The following is a 17,371-nucleotide window of genomic DNA, read 5'->3' on the forward strand; positions in this document are numbered from 1 at the left end:
AGCCATAAAAAAAACCCTGTAAAAACGTGAAAAATGAACAATAATCTTCAAAGCTACACTTTTCCATCTAACAACTCCACATCACTCCTGGCTCTGGCTTAGAGGCCGATCCAAGACGCCCATTAACCACCTCAAGAAACGAACTGTTTTGTAATAGACTGAGACATTTGTGTATGCTAACCACTAATGCCTTCTATGTTTTGGTTATGTCTGGAGGAAGGCAAAACAAATCCAACACGGGCCCACAGCTTCTGGTGAGAAGTCTGAGCAAACTCGATACCCATTATGCAACCACATGTATGTGAGCTGGTTATAAGAGCATGCCGATGAGCTTTAGCATTTCCTTCTTGTGTGTTAGTTAGTGTTTATCTGGGCAAGCGATGGGCCAACATGCCCCAACACTGTGCAATGAGCTGAAACGGTCCCACGGTACCAGTTGAAACCTCTTACCCACACAATCTCTATTCTGGTTGTGAATAAAGCCCTCATCGCACATCTCACTCAGCCGCACACACTGGTAGGAGCCCTCCCGGTTCACACACACCTCGTCCAGGGAGCAATTGTGTCTGCCGTTCGCGCACTCATTCACATCTATGGTACACATAACACTTTAGTTGAAGAAAAAAGGCACACGCAGAGATGCAAACACACACGTAACACATACACACCACCTCCAACATCTTAAAGTCGTGCTAGCATTTTACGAGGTGTGAGATCAGATCAGGTTTTGTTTCTAATAGTGAGGTTTGCTCTCAACTAATCAGCCGTTTTATTGTTGTTCGAAGTGGGTTTTCTTTGTAGCGAAATCGCATGCATGTCTGGCTTTATGAATCTATAACACTTAATGTTTACCACGTGAATACAGCTTATGAAGAGAAACAGATGCTAGAGAAACTCCAGGGAGGATATACATGCACAGTATTGGTATTTTGAGCGTGCGTTTGGAAGTGTAAATGTCAATCATAAATTGAATGAAAGTTAATACTAAAACATTTCATTAAAAGAAAATCCATCCAGTTTCCTGAAGAGTGTGACTTAAGTCCTTGGCTCCACAGCAAAGCCAGTCAAGCTTGATTTTGTTTCTGCCAAAACGAAATCAAGGTCTCTGCCCACCCGCATTCAGCATATGGGAACGCTTTGACGGAGAGACACAGAAAGAGTGAGTGAAATAAACTCTTTAAGTACAGAGATAATTCAACAGTGAAAACTGCCCTCTCAGCTGAAGCAACTGCGATTATATCTTCCCTTAAACTGTCCTCACATGCAAAAATTGCATTGATTTATGGTTCCTGTCTCCTGAATCAAGGTGAACATGAAGTAAAATTTGACATTCATGTTGTGCCGTAGGCAATTTGCATTTCTGTCAAACAAACAGTTTTAATCGTTATTGAATGTCATGGTAATAAATTATACATAAGCTGAACTAAAACAGAGAATGTGAAAGACTGATTGTCACTTCTACATTTGATGTAGAAGTTAAAAAAGCTGGTTTACACTGGGCTATTTTTTTCCTGTTCTTTACGACCGTTGCTTGTCAGATTGTAGAATATGATCCCAGTGAGATCTTGGGTAAAGGCCAAGGCAGACTGTGTAACATCAACAGTATTTATGACAAACTGTATGGTACAGCTAAAGGTTTGACAGAATTGGCCATTTAACATCCACATCACGTTTTAATATGTTCTTTGGCATTTGAAATGGAACAACATGAACCCAAGTCCTTTGAGTGTTTTGATTATGAGTCTTTGAGCCTAAGATTATCAAAAATGTAATTAATTTGCCATTGGTGAGCATGAATTATGCAAAACGGTGATGCAAGATAAAATAAATCTTGTTCGATCCCAGATATTTGTCTTAAATGGCTAAATTGTGGAAAAATGTATACACTTCAAAAAAATTGTTCTACTATTTTCAGTATAGTATCTACATATTTGAAATCATCAATGAAATCTGACAATAACTGTCTTATAGATTTGGTTTCTAAATGCTCAAATCATGGCAAAAATGCATTTTTTTCAGGCTGGATCAAACTAATGTGCATGCGCAGTCCTAAGTGCGTTTCTCTACAAGCGTGCCTCTGACTGTTTCTATAGGAACCGGAGCTTCTAACGCCAAGTGTGATGTAAAAAAGAAGAAACATTTGAATTTTAGTGAATGTTTCTAAATTGTATTTATTTATGCGTTTTATTATGTTAAATTAACGAATTCCATTTTATATTTACATTATTTCTCTTTGTCACCACTGTGTTCAGTTTGTTTTTGTTCTTGAGACTTTTAGTATGTTTTCATTAGTTTCCTGCTTCTCTTCTCTTTTTTTTTTTTTTTCATTTGGTTTAGGCTTATAGAGGGTATGCACGTGACATCACCATCGACCGTTACGGCTGCGGTCACGTCCACTGAGTGGCACAAAGACCGAGTGGCAGCATTGGTTTTCAGCGCGAAAGCCGCGAAAAACACAAAACGCATCCAAAATGGGAATGAGCTTTGCGACTGACTGTACAAATAGCTTTGACACAAAATCTGAGGTATATATTTGAAGACTGCCGAAAGCTACAGAAAAAAAAGCAGCAAATGGATTGCTGCAATTCATAGAAACAACTGGACTCCAGGCAGAGAAACGTGGATTTGCAGTTATCATTTTGTGTCAAAATGCTGGATTTTGAGGTAAAATCATACCGTATATATATTATATTGTTATAAACTGTGTTGACAAATCATCAATTAAATATTTACCATCTTATATTCTGCATAATTGGGTGTTTTTAAATAAACACTGACAAAAACTAGTTTTAGGGCTGGACAATATGACAATATATACATATATATATATATATATATATATATATATATATATATATATATATATATATATAACATTGATAAAAGTGATTACTCGGATTTAAACCTACCTATATTGTAGTTATATAAAATATTCACAGGCAGATTTGCTTTATGTATTTCCCTGGCGTCAAAATCAGGCACATATAAGTGTCAGAAAAACACGATTCCTGGCTTCATGTCAATATCCATGGATTAGGTTTCTTTGACATGTCATAAGAAACACTTTCGAGCCCAACCGTTAGTGTAATCTATGTTTTACTCGCGTTTTCGCAGTTTCCCCTATTAAATCCAGTCATGCAGCAGGTTCTTTTACCACTCAATCTAGCCAAGGGAGCGTGTTCCGGCAGGAAAGTGACGTCGATGGATACCCTCTATATAGCAGTACTGATGAGGCTGATGGTAAACAGGTGTGAATTGTGAGCAGGTGGTGACCAGGGAGGGTCATGGGAAATGTAGTGCACAGAGGTGACTGGACTAGAAAAAGGATATTGTGATACTCTTAATGTACCACATTGGCAAATATATATTTTCTTGTTTTAACCATGATTTTGTTTACAACTTTTATCAACCAAAGTCCCTTTAAGATAAGTCATTTTACTCTGCAGCCATCTTTGAAACACCTCTTGGGCATGCAAGTGCAGCTCCTATCTCTTTGAATGGGGAAACATCAAATTCTCCAAAGCTGTTTGCCAAGTTTTCGATTAAATTTCATATTTGAAATCACCAATGAAATCTGACAACAACTTTCTTATAAATTTTGTTTCTAAATGCTCAAATCATGACAAAAAATAGATTTTTTTTCAGGCTGGATCAAACTAATGTGCACGCGCAGTCCTAAGTGCGCTTCTCTATAAGCGTGCGTCTGACTGTTTCTATAGGAACCGGAGCGTCTAACGCCCGCTGCAGTGACACGAGGACTTTACCAATCAGCAATGGCTCTTATTTAGAAGGTGGGACTTAAATACTTAAAATACTGTGTTTTTGGATAAGTTTATAGTAACAGCTGTGCATGGCAATTTTATTAGTGCACTCCCTGACAAGTTTAGGATATGGAATAGAAAGACCTTGAAATATATCATCTGCAACACTATCAGTTACAGTAAATAAACATGTGGTAAAAGTGTCAGATCAGACAGGAAGATGTATTATGAGACAGCAGAGCCGTTGAACCCAGGGCTGAGGTCACTGTTTATTATTGTAGTCAGGGCTGAAGGAGAGTAATTGGTTGTGGATCAGTAAAGCTGAAGGAAGCAGATCCTCAGGTAAGAATGTGATGTTGTCATAATCCTTTGGGTATAACTGCTATACTGTACATGGGTGATTCAGTCCAATAAGGGATTGGTTAGTGTGGTATGACAGTTTTATCAGTGTTTTGTGACAGCTGTGTTGAGAAGAGAGTGTGTATTTGTAGTTTTAGACCAATTTAGTGTACCTTCACAGGTGTGTCCATCTGCCATCAGAGAGAATCCTGGGAAACAGGAACATTGGGCCAGTCCTCTAACCACAGAGCACTGCTGAGAGCAGGGCCCATTACCTGCAGACAGTAGTAAAACTCAGTTAATACATCTATCACACTTCTTTTTATACATTACATTATAATTACAATGGCAAGAATCACTGTTATTACTGTTGTGCTTGAATGATTAAATACACACATTTATGTCAAAATGCCCATCGTGTGGAGTATTCATGTAAACACAGTCGGTTACGTCTTATGTAAACAGTGAAAACTGGAAGTGTGTGAGTATATCAGATTAACACATTTGGTCTTAAAGTGACAGGAGCCTAATATATTTGCTGTTGTCTTCTGTGTCTAATGTTAATCAAACAACAAAAGACAAAGAGAAAATCACTCACTACTCTTGACAGAATAACTTTTGTTTATATTTAAAGGCACAATATGTAAGATTTTTGGATTAAAATATCCAAAAACCACTAGAACAACGTTATATATTTTGTTGATTTGTGAACTTATCCCAATGTTTTTAAACCATGCTTAAATCTAGAGAAATCCACAATTTTAACCAGTGTAAAGACCATGTCAATGCATTGCCTGTCAATGACGTCATATCCCTGTTACCAACTATTTCCGTTTTTACTTCCATATGGAGCCACCAATACATTATGCATTTTAAATAAAGTGACCTGTATGAGTACGAATTCAGCATTTGTGGTTATTTCATTAGAATGAAATAATATAATGTGATTTTAAGTGATCAAACGTAACTGTAACAAAGTTTAGGGAACAAGGAAGTGGGAACAGGCAAAGGTTAAATGTAACTTTAATCATAAAATAAACAAAAACAACAAAACGAAAGGACTCCGGAGCTCCTCCATGGGACTCGACCAGCTCCCAGGCCACACCCTGCTTCATACCACAGTAACGGTAATAAAGCTTTAACACATTAGCTCATACATAAACACGATTTCTGCCTGAATCCCATCAGATTGCTTTCCATCTGCTGTGGAGGTGAAGATGACACCTCCCATGATTCCACTCTTATTAATGCTATAATGGAGCTGTTGTGCTCATGGATGAGGCTGAATATGGGTCTGTTGTATGGACCATTAAATATTAAACTATAATCAGCATGACTTAATGAGTCGTCCAGATACATCCAGATCATTTCCGTACTGATTGATACTCCAGAAACACGACAGTGCCCCAGACAAGACACAGAATTCCAGTAAATGTTTAAGTCCTTATTCATCTACCATCATTCCCAAACCAGATATACATTAAACCTTGTGGCATATGGACTTATCTTTCCTGCTGGATTTTTTTATCTCCTCTGTTCAGCAAGTTTCAATTAGGATAACATATGTTGTGCAGTGCATTAGAATGACCTTACAGTACCTGTGAGGCTACATGGTCTGGAATTTAGTTCTCTGTCATGGTGCCAGAATATTTCATTGACAATCTTATGACAACTGAAAGAACAATGTTATGCACACACCAACACAACCAAGAATGTTAAGACGTGACTGATAGACTGGCTACTGATCAAAAATCACAACTTGAGGATTCTGAAATCTTCAATTTTTCACCATGAATGAAACTAAGCTAAGAAAAAAAAATCTTAATCTGTATTAAAAATGTATAAACATTCTTAGGCCTCTAAAGTCTGACATAAATACATTATAGTATCTATACAGTACAGTCCAAAAGTTTGGAACCACTAAGATTTTTAATGTTTTTAAAATAAGTTTCATCTGCTCACCAAGGCTACATTTATTTAATACAGTAAAAAACAGTAATATTGTGAAATATTATTACAATTTAAAATAACTGTGTACTATTTAAATATATTTGACAAAGTAATTTATTCCTGTGATCAAAGCTGAATTTTCAGCATCATTACTCCAGTCTTCAGTGTCACATGATCCTTCAGAAATCATTCTAATATGCTGATTTGCTGCTCAATAAACATTTATGATTATTTTCAATGTTGAAAACAGTTGTGTACTTTTTTTTTTTCAGGATTCCTTGATGAATAGAAAGTTCAAAAGAACAGCATTTATCTGAAATACAAAGCTTCTGTAGCATTATACACTACCGTTCAAAAGTTTGGGGTCAGTAAGAATTTTTATTTTTATTTTCTTGAAAAGAAATTAAAGAAATGAATACTTTTATTCAGCAAGGATGCATTAAATCAATCAAAAGTGGCAGTAAAGACATTTATAATGTTACAAAAGATTTGATTTCAGATAAACACTGTTCTTTTGAACTTTCTATTCATCAAATAATCCTGAAAAAAAAATATTGTACACAAATATTTTGTACAATTGTACACATTAAATGTTTCTTGAGCAGCAGATCAGCATATTAGAATGATTTCTGAAGGATCATGTGACACTGAAGACTGGAGTAATGATGCTGAAAATTCAGCTTTGCCATCACAGGAATAAATTACTTTGTGAAATATATTCAAATAGAAAACAGTTATTTTAAATTGTAATAATATTTCACAATATTACTGTTTTTACTGTATTTTTAATTAAATAAATGTAGCCTTGGTGAGCAGACGAAACTTCTTTAAAAACATAAAAAATCTTAGTGGTTCCAAACTTTTGGACTGTACTGTATATGTTATGTGTACCGTATATACTATAAGTACCTGCACATGGGTTATGGAAGACCAGGGTTTGAGTGGTGGTTTCTTGTCTTGCTGGAGCTACAGTAAGTAGCCTGTCTTCCTCACTTACTCGGTTGTCTTCCTCTTGGTTCTCTGTCAGAAAGAGAGAGAAAAGAGTGAAATCTCAGAGGGATGAGTCATTCTTTTTCATTATGCATTCTGTCAGATGGTGTTTTTGGTAAAGGAACTACCGGAAAAAAGTCTATCCTACAATTAATCATGACCAGATGAGAAAGATAGAAAGCGCTATTTGATTTGTGACAACATATATCTTGTCATCAGAATTCCCATCATTGCAAAAGTCAGCTGAAGATAGCTGGATAGAAGTTATTTGTGTTATCATTAGTTCATTCCTAACATGAAAATACTGTATGAGGCAAGTTTCAAACTGGAGCAGCACAGCACTCTCTCTATCAACACTTCCATGTCACCAGAGACACAAAAACAATATTGACACATGATGATAATCCCATCATGCAGTGGCGTTGTTAGGGTTTGGCTGAATAACCAAGGAAACGGGACAAATAATTACAAACTGCAGTGAATCAGGCAAAGCAAAGATAGTCCCATCACTGTGCTATCTAGTTATCTCTATAGTTCACGCAAAATGAACTCTCTCATCATTTACTCATCTCATGGACTTGGTATATAAGTGCATGACTCATGTAGACCACTTTTATGGTGCTTTTTTGTCATTTTGTAGCTAGACAGACCCAGTTCTTAATTTTATAAAAAAACTGCAGGATGTTGTTCAAAAATGTATGTTTAAAAAAAATCCCAGTTTTGAAATAACATGCAGTGTTGTTTTCCTATGCTCCAACTTGTTGTGAATATTATTCATATGGTTCCTTAGAGTTCAAAGGTTTGAAAAATATTATATCAGGATGTTTAATTCACTGACTCATCATAAAAACCCTCACAAGATTGCTGTATGTACAGGCACGCACCTAAATGCAAAGCCACAGTGCACATTGTGTTATTTGAGGTCATTTTGAATTCAAATCAGTTCTAAGTAATGCACACACAGTGCAGACAGGATATTGAACAGGAATTAAGATTAATTCCTCTATTTAATGCAGGGCTGATAGTGTGTGTTTTGAGTGCATAAAGATGAGACTTGCATATGCTAGGTTGTATACATAAGTAGATCTCTGCTCTGAAAGCCTAGGAATAACATAAACCCTGCTGGTTCTCAACAGCCTTTATGCATATCCAAATAGGATTTTTTATTGAACTACACCTGCTTAATCTAAAAAGATTAACACATACAAATCTAAAACTAAATCTAACAGGTTGTTTTTTTATACTGAGTCATCAGAACCCAAAGAGGGGCTGATCCTACCTGGCACACAGGTGCGGGCATCCTGCAGGAGTGTGTATCCAGGGTGGCAGGCGCACAGGTAGGAGTCGTGAGTGTTGATGCAGGTATGATCGCAGAGCAGTGCAAATCTCTGGCACCTGTTATCATGCTCCAAATCCTCCAGTGAATTAGCTGCAGGATCCACATCCCCAACCGACAGCGCTTGCTTCGAAAACTGACTGTCTGATACTGAGGAAGGGGAGAGATAGTAAGATTAAAGTCGTCAGACAGAGTTAGATCTATCTTTTGTATGTAACTCTATTTACATTACTGACATCAGTGCAATATAAGTTGATAAGTTCAATAAACTTATCTTTTTGTGTGTAGAACCAAGTTAAATAGCTTGCATTTTAAGTTTAAATGAGCCTTAACATTAGAAAATAGTGATGTAAAGCTTTCTTAGTTTGTCTAAATTGCATTTCAGTTTAAGCAAACTGAAAAGGTTATATAGAGTTACTAATATACCCCTAAACACAACCCAAAGTTCTATATACTCACTGAAATGGAAGAAACTTCAGTGAAGAGAACACTAATCACTCTAATGATGACTTTTACATCAAAATATGATCAAAAATACAACATAGAGCTAATACATCAGTCAATTCTGAATATCAAATGTCATTAAAAAAAAGTCCACTCCACATGCTTTGACAAAAACAAGTGCATCATAACATGAGCCGTTGGGCCCTCACCACCAAAGTGTCACTGACTTGACAAACACAGCACGTGACCTGTTTAAGGCTCTAGCATTGCGCATCCTTATATTACACACTGCTGACAGTAATATCAAGTTTTTTTCTAAGTGAACTTTTCGAAGGTAAAAGGTAAGAATGACGGTCTCTTCACTCCAATTGTCGCGTTTTCCATTGCCGTTATCATACGCATTGTTTCGTGACTGCCCAAAACCGGTCAGTGTGAAGGGTGTCAAGAAGAGGAGTCAGTAGAGCATATAGTCTTGAGATGTAGTAGGTATGAAACACAAAGAGAAATGATGAGGAACAAGCTGAGGGAGACAGGGGTACAAGACATCACATTAAAAGGGTTATTGAGCACAAAATATAGGGATCAGACCAGAATTCTTATGATTTTTTTAAGAGAAACAGGGGTTTTTGATAGGATTTGAATAGGTATAGGGGTATTAAAGGTGCCTTAGAATTAAAAATTGAATTTATCTTGGCATAGATGAATAACAAGAGTTCAGTACATGGAAATGACATACAGTGAGTCTCAAACTCCATTGTTTCCTCCTTCTTATATAAATCTCATTTGTTTAAAAGACCTCCGAAGAACAGGCAAATCTCAACATAACACCGACTGTTACGTAACAGTCGGGATCATTAATATTTACGCCCCCAATATTTGCATATACCAGCTCATGTTCAAGCATTAGACAAGGGCAGGACATCTGGATGTGCACAGCTAAATCATCAGACTAGGTAAGCAAGCAAGAACAACAGCGAAAAATGGCAGATGGAGCAATAATAACTGACATGATTCATGATATCATGATATTTTTTAGTGATATTTGAAAATTGTCTTTCTAAATGTTTTGTTAGCATGTTGCTAATGTACTGTTAAATGTGCTTAAAGTTACCATCACTTCTTACTGTATTCACGGAGACAAGACTGTTGTTATTTTCATTATTAAACACTTGTAGAGTGTATAATTCATAAACACAACTTCATTCTTTATAAATCTCTCCAACAGTGTAGCATTAGCCGTAAGCCACAGAGCACCATCAAACTCATTCAGAATCAAATGTAAACATCCAAATAAATACCATACCAAAGACTATGGAATAACACAAGACGTGTCACTCGTATTGTTTTGAATGGGAGAAAGTGTAACGCGCAATATGGCGGAATAAGTCCCGCCTTCTAAATAAGAGCCAATCGCAGACTGGTAAAGTCATCGCGTCACTTCAGCGGCCGTTAGAATCACCGGTTTCTGTAGAAACAGTCAGACGCGCGCCTCAGAAGAGACGTGCATTTAGGTCTGCGCATGCCCATTTGCTTGATCCAGCCTGAAAAATATAGTTTTTTTGTCATGATTCAAGCGTTTAGAAACTAAATTTATGAGCCGGTTGTTGTTAGATTTCAAATATGAAATTTAATCGGTTGGCGAACAGTTTTGGAGAATTTGATGTTTCCCCATTCAAAGAGATTGCATGATGCCCAGGATGCCCGAGAGGCGTTTCAAAGATGGCCGCCGAGTGAAATGACTTGTCTTAAAGGGACTTTGACCATACTTATGCGATTAGACATGTTGCATGACGAACCCTTGTAAAGATACATTTTGAGGGTTATATTAGCTGTGTGTGGGCGGGGAGCGTGAGCATTTAAAGGGGCCGCAGCCTAAATCGACTAATATTTAATGATGCCCCAAAATAGGCAGTTAAAAAAATTTATTAAAAAAAACATATATGGGGTATTTTGAGCTGAAACTTCACAGACACATTCAGGGTACACCTTAGACTTATATTACATCTTTTAAAAAGACGTTCTACGGAACCTTTAAGGAAGCTAGTTTTATATACAGTATTACCGTAGGTCATTCTAGCTGTAACATTCTAACACCGCATCATTTCACACTGTACAAGTTTGGCACCGCAATGCGGAGTTAAAACCACGTTTCATAACCCCGGGTAAAAAGCAGTGCTAACCCTGCATCTAAATTACAAGTGTGAAACGTTCCTTTACCCGGGGTTAAAAGCGGTGTTTAGAACCCGGTGTTAAGCGCAGTGTGAAAAGCCCTTCCTCAAGATGCATGCAGTTTTGTTTATTAACCACTAGAGCGATTACAGAGTGCTCATACTAATTATTGACTGCTTTTTAAAAAAAAATAAAAAATAGTTCATAGTTCAATGAACCTTCTGACAAAATGGAAGCATTATTTCTTTTTGTAAGTCAGTTATAATCTCTAATATTTGCGAAAGTGTTGGCAATTCTCAACAAAATGATTTAATGATATAACATAATATGACAATATAAACACATGTACACATCTCAATCATTACTTTTAACATTTCAAAATAAAAAGTACAATTTTTATTGGGATGCTACCACTTGATGTGAACCTAAACTAAACTTCCCATGTCATAAATTGACTTATTTTGAGAGACTTACTGGCTATGACTCAGAGAAAGCATTTGATCTGAAGGGCCCTTTGAAGAAGTTATTTTTGAGCACTTCTGTCTGGAAAGACACTACAACAACAGATGCTATGATTGTTTTCCCTTCAAAGTGCCCTGAGTAGTTATCATTTATGCAATCTGAAATGTCCTGACACTCATAAGGGTCTACAAGGGCCTTCTCTGTGATATTATTTCCTGTTTTATAGGGGGTTGTTTGTCATATGATGGCTTTAACACTGACTTTTGAGAAAGTGATTAGGCAGAAGCTGTTTTGAAAAACAGCAATATTTTAACGAAACTGCTTCACTCTTTTTTTTAAGAAATAAAAAAGAAACATGAACAATAATCAAGAATTTTAGCCTTTTTCAGTACAATCCAAGGATCACCTTCAGATTTTTCACTTAATGTCCCCAAAAAAATACATCCTATATACGTAGGTGTATATTCAAGACATTGTGTCTTATTCATAAAACAAACATTACAAAGAACAAATTTCTGTGTAAACATAAAAAGTTATTTACAGTAAGAATGGTTTTACAAATATTATATGGACATCACACCATACGAATTTCAATTTATTTTTTGCCTATTTTTGTTTTACTAATATGCTGATTGGTCGATTTTGTTTCTCAACTGAAGATCTTTTTCAATACTACATTTCACTAGTGTCTCTAATGAATGTTTTTATTACAGTGCTTCTCAAGGATAAACCAGATGTCAACCAGAACGACACGGCAATGACGACTACTCGTATGTAAACATAATACATATTAAAGCAACACTCCAGTCAACATCTGTCAATCCACCACTGCCAGCTGTTCCTGCCACGCCCTCTGTGTTCTCCATCTGCCAATCACCTCCTGTCAATCCCAAATCAACAGTCACTGAATTCTGCACCACAACTGATGGAGTTAATGAACAGGCTTTCCAACATCACACACCAATTTGGCAAGGCGTTCGACTGACTTGGCAATTAATGTCTGACTAAACATAATAAACAGACTCGGCTTCACCTTACACAGCGCACTGGTGTAAAGTAAATATTTCTCACAGTCATTAACTGAATGTAAATGCAATGGAGGGAGAAAGAGATTAAACATTTCCGCTATAATTAATCACGTTACGGGTGTGAGGTGGCAGGGGGCCTGAGAAAGCATCCCTCATGGAAATAATTACCTCTCAACCATTTTTGTATTGCTTAAACCTTTGATGCAACCGAGAGGGCTTACATAGTTAGCAATAGTCTCCTTAAAAAGAGAAAGAAAAGGCATCTCTGTGGGTACCTCTATGGAGGCAATTTAATTGGACCTATTTTAGCGTTCCATCATCTGTGTGTGCACCAGGAAAAGGAAATAAACCAGCCCTAATGTACTGACACGGCTATAGCTAATCTCACCTTGCCTCAGGATATCAGGTAGACTCTTCAGGGGAAGCAAGGCATTGGGCCAAAGGAATGTGCCATTTGAGACATAGCAAGAGGTAAAGTCTGGGTTTTATGTCTCATTCAAAGGAATGACTAGGGTTTTGCTGATAACTGCGGGAGTGCTAGTTGAGCAATGAACGTACTGATATGGCACTACGGCTCTCAGGGTGATAGAACAAAAGCCAGGTTGTGAGGTGTTGAAAAACTTTTATTCAGCTATAAGCCACAAACAGGTTTAATGCATTTAATTTTCCAACACACAATGTATTCTTTACAACGTTCATTGCTTATTTTTCGCCGATAAAGTCTATTTCAAAACAGTTATAAAAAATTACAACTTAATTATATTACACATTTTAATGCATTTTACCAGTTTTAGGTTATAGTTTTATATTTTTATATTACATGTAATTTAACAAGAAATAAAAATGAAATGTTTTTAAAATAAATATAAAATACTTTAATTTAGTAGAGTACTAAATTAAAGGATTAGTTCACTTCTTAATTAAAATTTCCTGATAATTTACTCACCCCCATGTCATCCAAGATGTTCATGTCTTTCTTTCTTCAGTCGAAAAGAAATTATGGTTTTTGAGGAAAACATTCCAGGATCTTTTATATAGTGGACTTCAACTGGGTTCAACGGGTTGAAGGTCCAAATTGCAGTTTCAATGCAGCTTCAAAGTGCTCTACACGATCCCAGACGAGGGTCTTATCTAGCGAAATGATCGATCAGTTTCTAAAAAAAAATGTAAAATTCATATATTTTTAAACCACAAATGCTCTGCAATCTGCCACACATGACGTTATCACGTTAGAAAGGTCATGCATGACGTAGGCGGAGGTACCACGGTAGGGCAAAAAATCTCTTTTTCTCCTCCAACTTCAAAATCATCCGATATCGCTGTGTTAACTTTTTTTTCTTTGTAAAGGGCGTTTGGTTTAATCTTGCACGTTCGCTTTGTTGACACTAGGGCTGCGTCCGAAACTGAAAAATGCTGCCTTCCGAGGACACATTTCAAGGTAAGAAGGCATCAAGGCACGTCCGAATCCAATGTTAGCTTCACTTCCTCTCTCATGAGATACCTTCCTCAGATCGATTTTTGAAGGAAGCATAGATGTATCCTTAGCTGCCTTTGATATCCCACAATCCTGTGCTTTCCATTCTGTGACAGTTGAGCTAGAAAAATAAAGATGGCGTCCGAAGGTTGCGTTTGCTGCTCAGTTTGTGTATAAATGTATGATTTTGATCAACATATTTCAATTTTGATATCATTTCTATCGAAATTACTACTGTAGTAATTAAATATTTGTTTAGTTTTCACCAAAGCTCGCGCTATATTGCTGTAGATCATTAAACTGTTACACTTCCTCAGAAGTCTGTCCGAAATCAGTTTCGTGAGGTACCTTCATGCACAAACGCTGCCATACAAGTCATTCTCTTATAAGATAGCGAGGCAGCAAGACAGCTACTTAGGTTTTCGGACGCAGCCTAGATCTGTACTTTAACCTACGTCACACGTGACCTTTGTAACGTGATTACATCATGCGCAGAGCAGTGCAAGATGAGCATTTGTGGGTTAAAATATATGAATTTTAATTTTTTTAGAAAATGGCCCATCGTTTCGCTAGATAAGACCCTTATTCCTCCTTTGGGATCAAGTAGAGCGCTTTGAAGCTGCACTAAAGGCTCCGGTATACGCCATTTCGAACAAAATCTGGCCAAAACGAAGTTCGTTTTGTGTTCTTTTTGGAAGTTCGAAACGGCTTGCCAAAGCGAACTTTCAGGAAAAGTTTGCTCCAGCTGCAAAACACCTTCGTACTACCATTGGTCAGTAACGATAAAGCAATAGGAGGTGTGCACTGAGGCTCCGCCTTCACTCGCGTGGGCGCATCTCTGACTCATTTCGTGTATTTGAATTCGTCAAGGTAAGATCTCTGCGGGTGAAAACATGAACACACTGGATAGCCGCTTTTGGTACAAAATGTGTTGTGCTTGTAAAAAAAAATGAGGCACTAACACTGTTTTTCATGTTTGATACTGTAAAGCTGTTTGATTTTAAGCAATCTGTTGAATAAAGTGCTATATGAAGACGTGACTTGACTGGAGTGCTAATTTGCAGAGCTCGTGCTAACATACCTATGTTGTTATGATCAGCTTTTCTTATGCTTTCTATAATAAATGCTTATCGTTTTCTCATTTTTGTTGTGTTTATTTTGTTACTGAGAAGAAAGTGCACAGCACATATTTAAATATTCATCTAAACGTCGATCTCAGCGGTGTCACATGTTCATTTACAGTATATCGCTGGTCACGCATTTCGAACTTCGTTTTACCCCTAAACGAACAACTAAAAAGAACTTCGTTTGAAGTATACCGGAGCCTTAAAACTGCAATTTGGACCTTCAACCTGGTGAACCCCACTGAAGTCCACTATATGGAGAAATCCTAGAATGTTTTCCTTACATATCTTAATTTCTTTTCAACTGAAGAAAGAAAGACATAAACATCTTGGATTACATGGGAGTGTGTAAATTATCAGGACATTTTCATTCAGAAATGAACTAATCCTTTTAACCACAAAGGCAGACAATGTGGATTTCTGTATTTTTTCGCCAGTGAATGTTATAAATGTATTCCAAATACAAAAGGATTAAGTAAACATCCATTTTGCAAATTTAAATTGATTTCACTCAGTGAAATCAGGTTAAGACAAAAAGAAGTGTGTTGCATTACTTCATTTAATAAATTCAATTTAAAAAGCAGCAAAAATTCATTTTGGAGTGTACACAGTCTATTTCTAAACTAATATCAGGTCTTATCCCAGTGTAAACATATAGCATATTTCAAAAAAGACAACAATGTTTTCAAGCAAATCCTGCCAAAATCAGTGAAATTAGTCAGCTGAAACATTTGAGACAAGAGGAAAGTTTGCTGGCACGGGCAGAGAGGCAACAGCCTGCTCTGCCATCTGCTTCTGATTCAGCCCAGCTTGCCAGCATCTTTGTGCGTTATTCTGAACGGTAATGTGACACCTGACCAATCAGCTTTGGGCATCTTTCTTTCCTCTGATCCATCAATGTCAACCTCTCGGCCAGCAGTGTGACGAACTTGAACGTGAAACTGAATGCCAAGACACAGCCAGACTTCAGATGCTTCCAAATATGATCCAGGCTTCAAAAACAAACAAGCAAAATCACGACTGAGGCTCTGATGTTAATGTGAAGACATAAACTCAAAACTCACTGGGATGAAGAGATAACTGGGACATTGTGTTAAAAAAATGCAGCTCAAAACTGATACATTCCAGGTTCTCATGTGGTTTCACATCATATGGTGTGTCTACATCACAACGCTTTCTTGGCATGACAGCCCGTCTAGATCTGTTCGTCAAAATAAAATATGAACTCTCACTCACCCCAGATCCCAGCCACTGGAAATCAGCCATACACTACAGGTTACACATTGCCAACCATGAGTAAATTCTGCTGTAAGAACAAAACTCCAGGTTGTGTAAACGAATTTCACCTCTCTTAGGAAGAGCAGTCGGTTGAGGTTTCTGTTTTTTCTTGATCGTGGGCGGAGCAAGACCTTCCTCGCCCTCCTCGCAGCACGTGAGGAAGACGTGTCCGCATGGGTAGCTCAGGTGCTGATGCGCTTGACAACCTTTACCTTCGTTTCGCAAACGCAGACCAAGCGCGCAGCAGTTACAGCAGTCCTAAATGAAATAGAAAGAAAGAGATTGAAAAAGTTTTTTTTTTTACATGACTAACCAGTCATGATTTGACTGTTGAGCAACAATTAATTTGTCTAGCATCAAGTCATTTCCACACTGAAAGCAAAAATGGTGTGTAATGTTACACAAACACAGCCAATCAGAATATTTTGGAGGTGTATTTTATTTTATTTTATTTTAACACATTTATTTTTACTAAAACTGATTATTTTTTAAAATGAATACTTTTATTCAGCACAGACCCATTAAACTGATTAAAAATGAAAGAAAATACATTTGTTACATAAGATATTTATTACAAATAAATGCTGCATTTCGTTTGAACTTTCAATTCATCAAAGATTACTGAAATAAATGTATCAGTTTCCACAAAAATATTAAGCAGATCAGCTGTTATCAACAGTGATAATATGTTAGAAATGTTTCTTGAGCACCAAATCGCAGAAGACCATGTGAGACTGCTGAAAATTCAGCTTCGCCATCATGGGAATAAATGACAAAAATATATTAAAACATATATATTTTAAATTGTATTAATATTTCACAATATCACTGTTTTTATTGTATTTTGATCAAATAAATGCAGCCTTGGTGAGCATACAAGACCTATTTTATTACTGACCCCAATCTTTTGAACAGAAGTATAATTATGACGACCAAGGGAATTTCACTGTGGGTGGGGCTACCCAGCTTAAAATAGAAACCAAACAATTAAAAAATTGTCCTGCTGCTTATTGCTG

General features: G+C 36.9%; 1 protein-coding gene across 3 annotated transcripts in view; it reads right to left on the reverse strand.

The window, feature by feature from the left end:
* The window catches only part of fbln2 (fibulin 2), a 68,226-nt gene that overhangs the window by 19,662 nt on the left and 31,193 nt on the right, over positions 1–17,371 (reverse strand). For 2 of the 3 annotated variants that reach the window (XM_067388047.1, XM_067388046.1), the window contains 5 exons: positions 16,424–16,613; positions 8,320–8,526; positions 6,960–7,070; positions 4,274–4,375; positions 451–591 (listed from right to left, as the gene is read on the reverse strand). In XM_067388047.1, the coding sequence (XP_067244148.1) occupies positions 451–591; positions 4,274–4,375; positions 6,960–7,070; positions 8,320–8,526; positions 16,424–16,613 (751 nt within the window). The remainder of the gene's footprint in view (positions 1–450; positions 592–4,273; positions 4,376–6,959; positions 7,071–8,319; positions 8,527–16,423; positions 16,614–17,371) is intronic. The other variant, XM_067388048.1, reaches the window with a different exon arrangement.

This window comes from Chanodichthys erythropterus, chromosome 6 (assembly GCF_024489055.1).
Source record: "Chanodichthys erythropterus isolate Z2021 chromosome 6, ASM2448905v1, whole genome shotgun sequence".
Taxonomy (NCBI): domain Eukaryota; kingdom Metazoa; phylum Chordata; class Actinopteri; order Cypriniformes; family Xenocyprididae; genus Chanodichthys; species Chanodichthys erythropterus.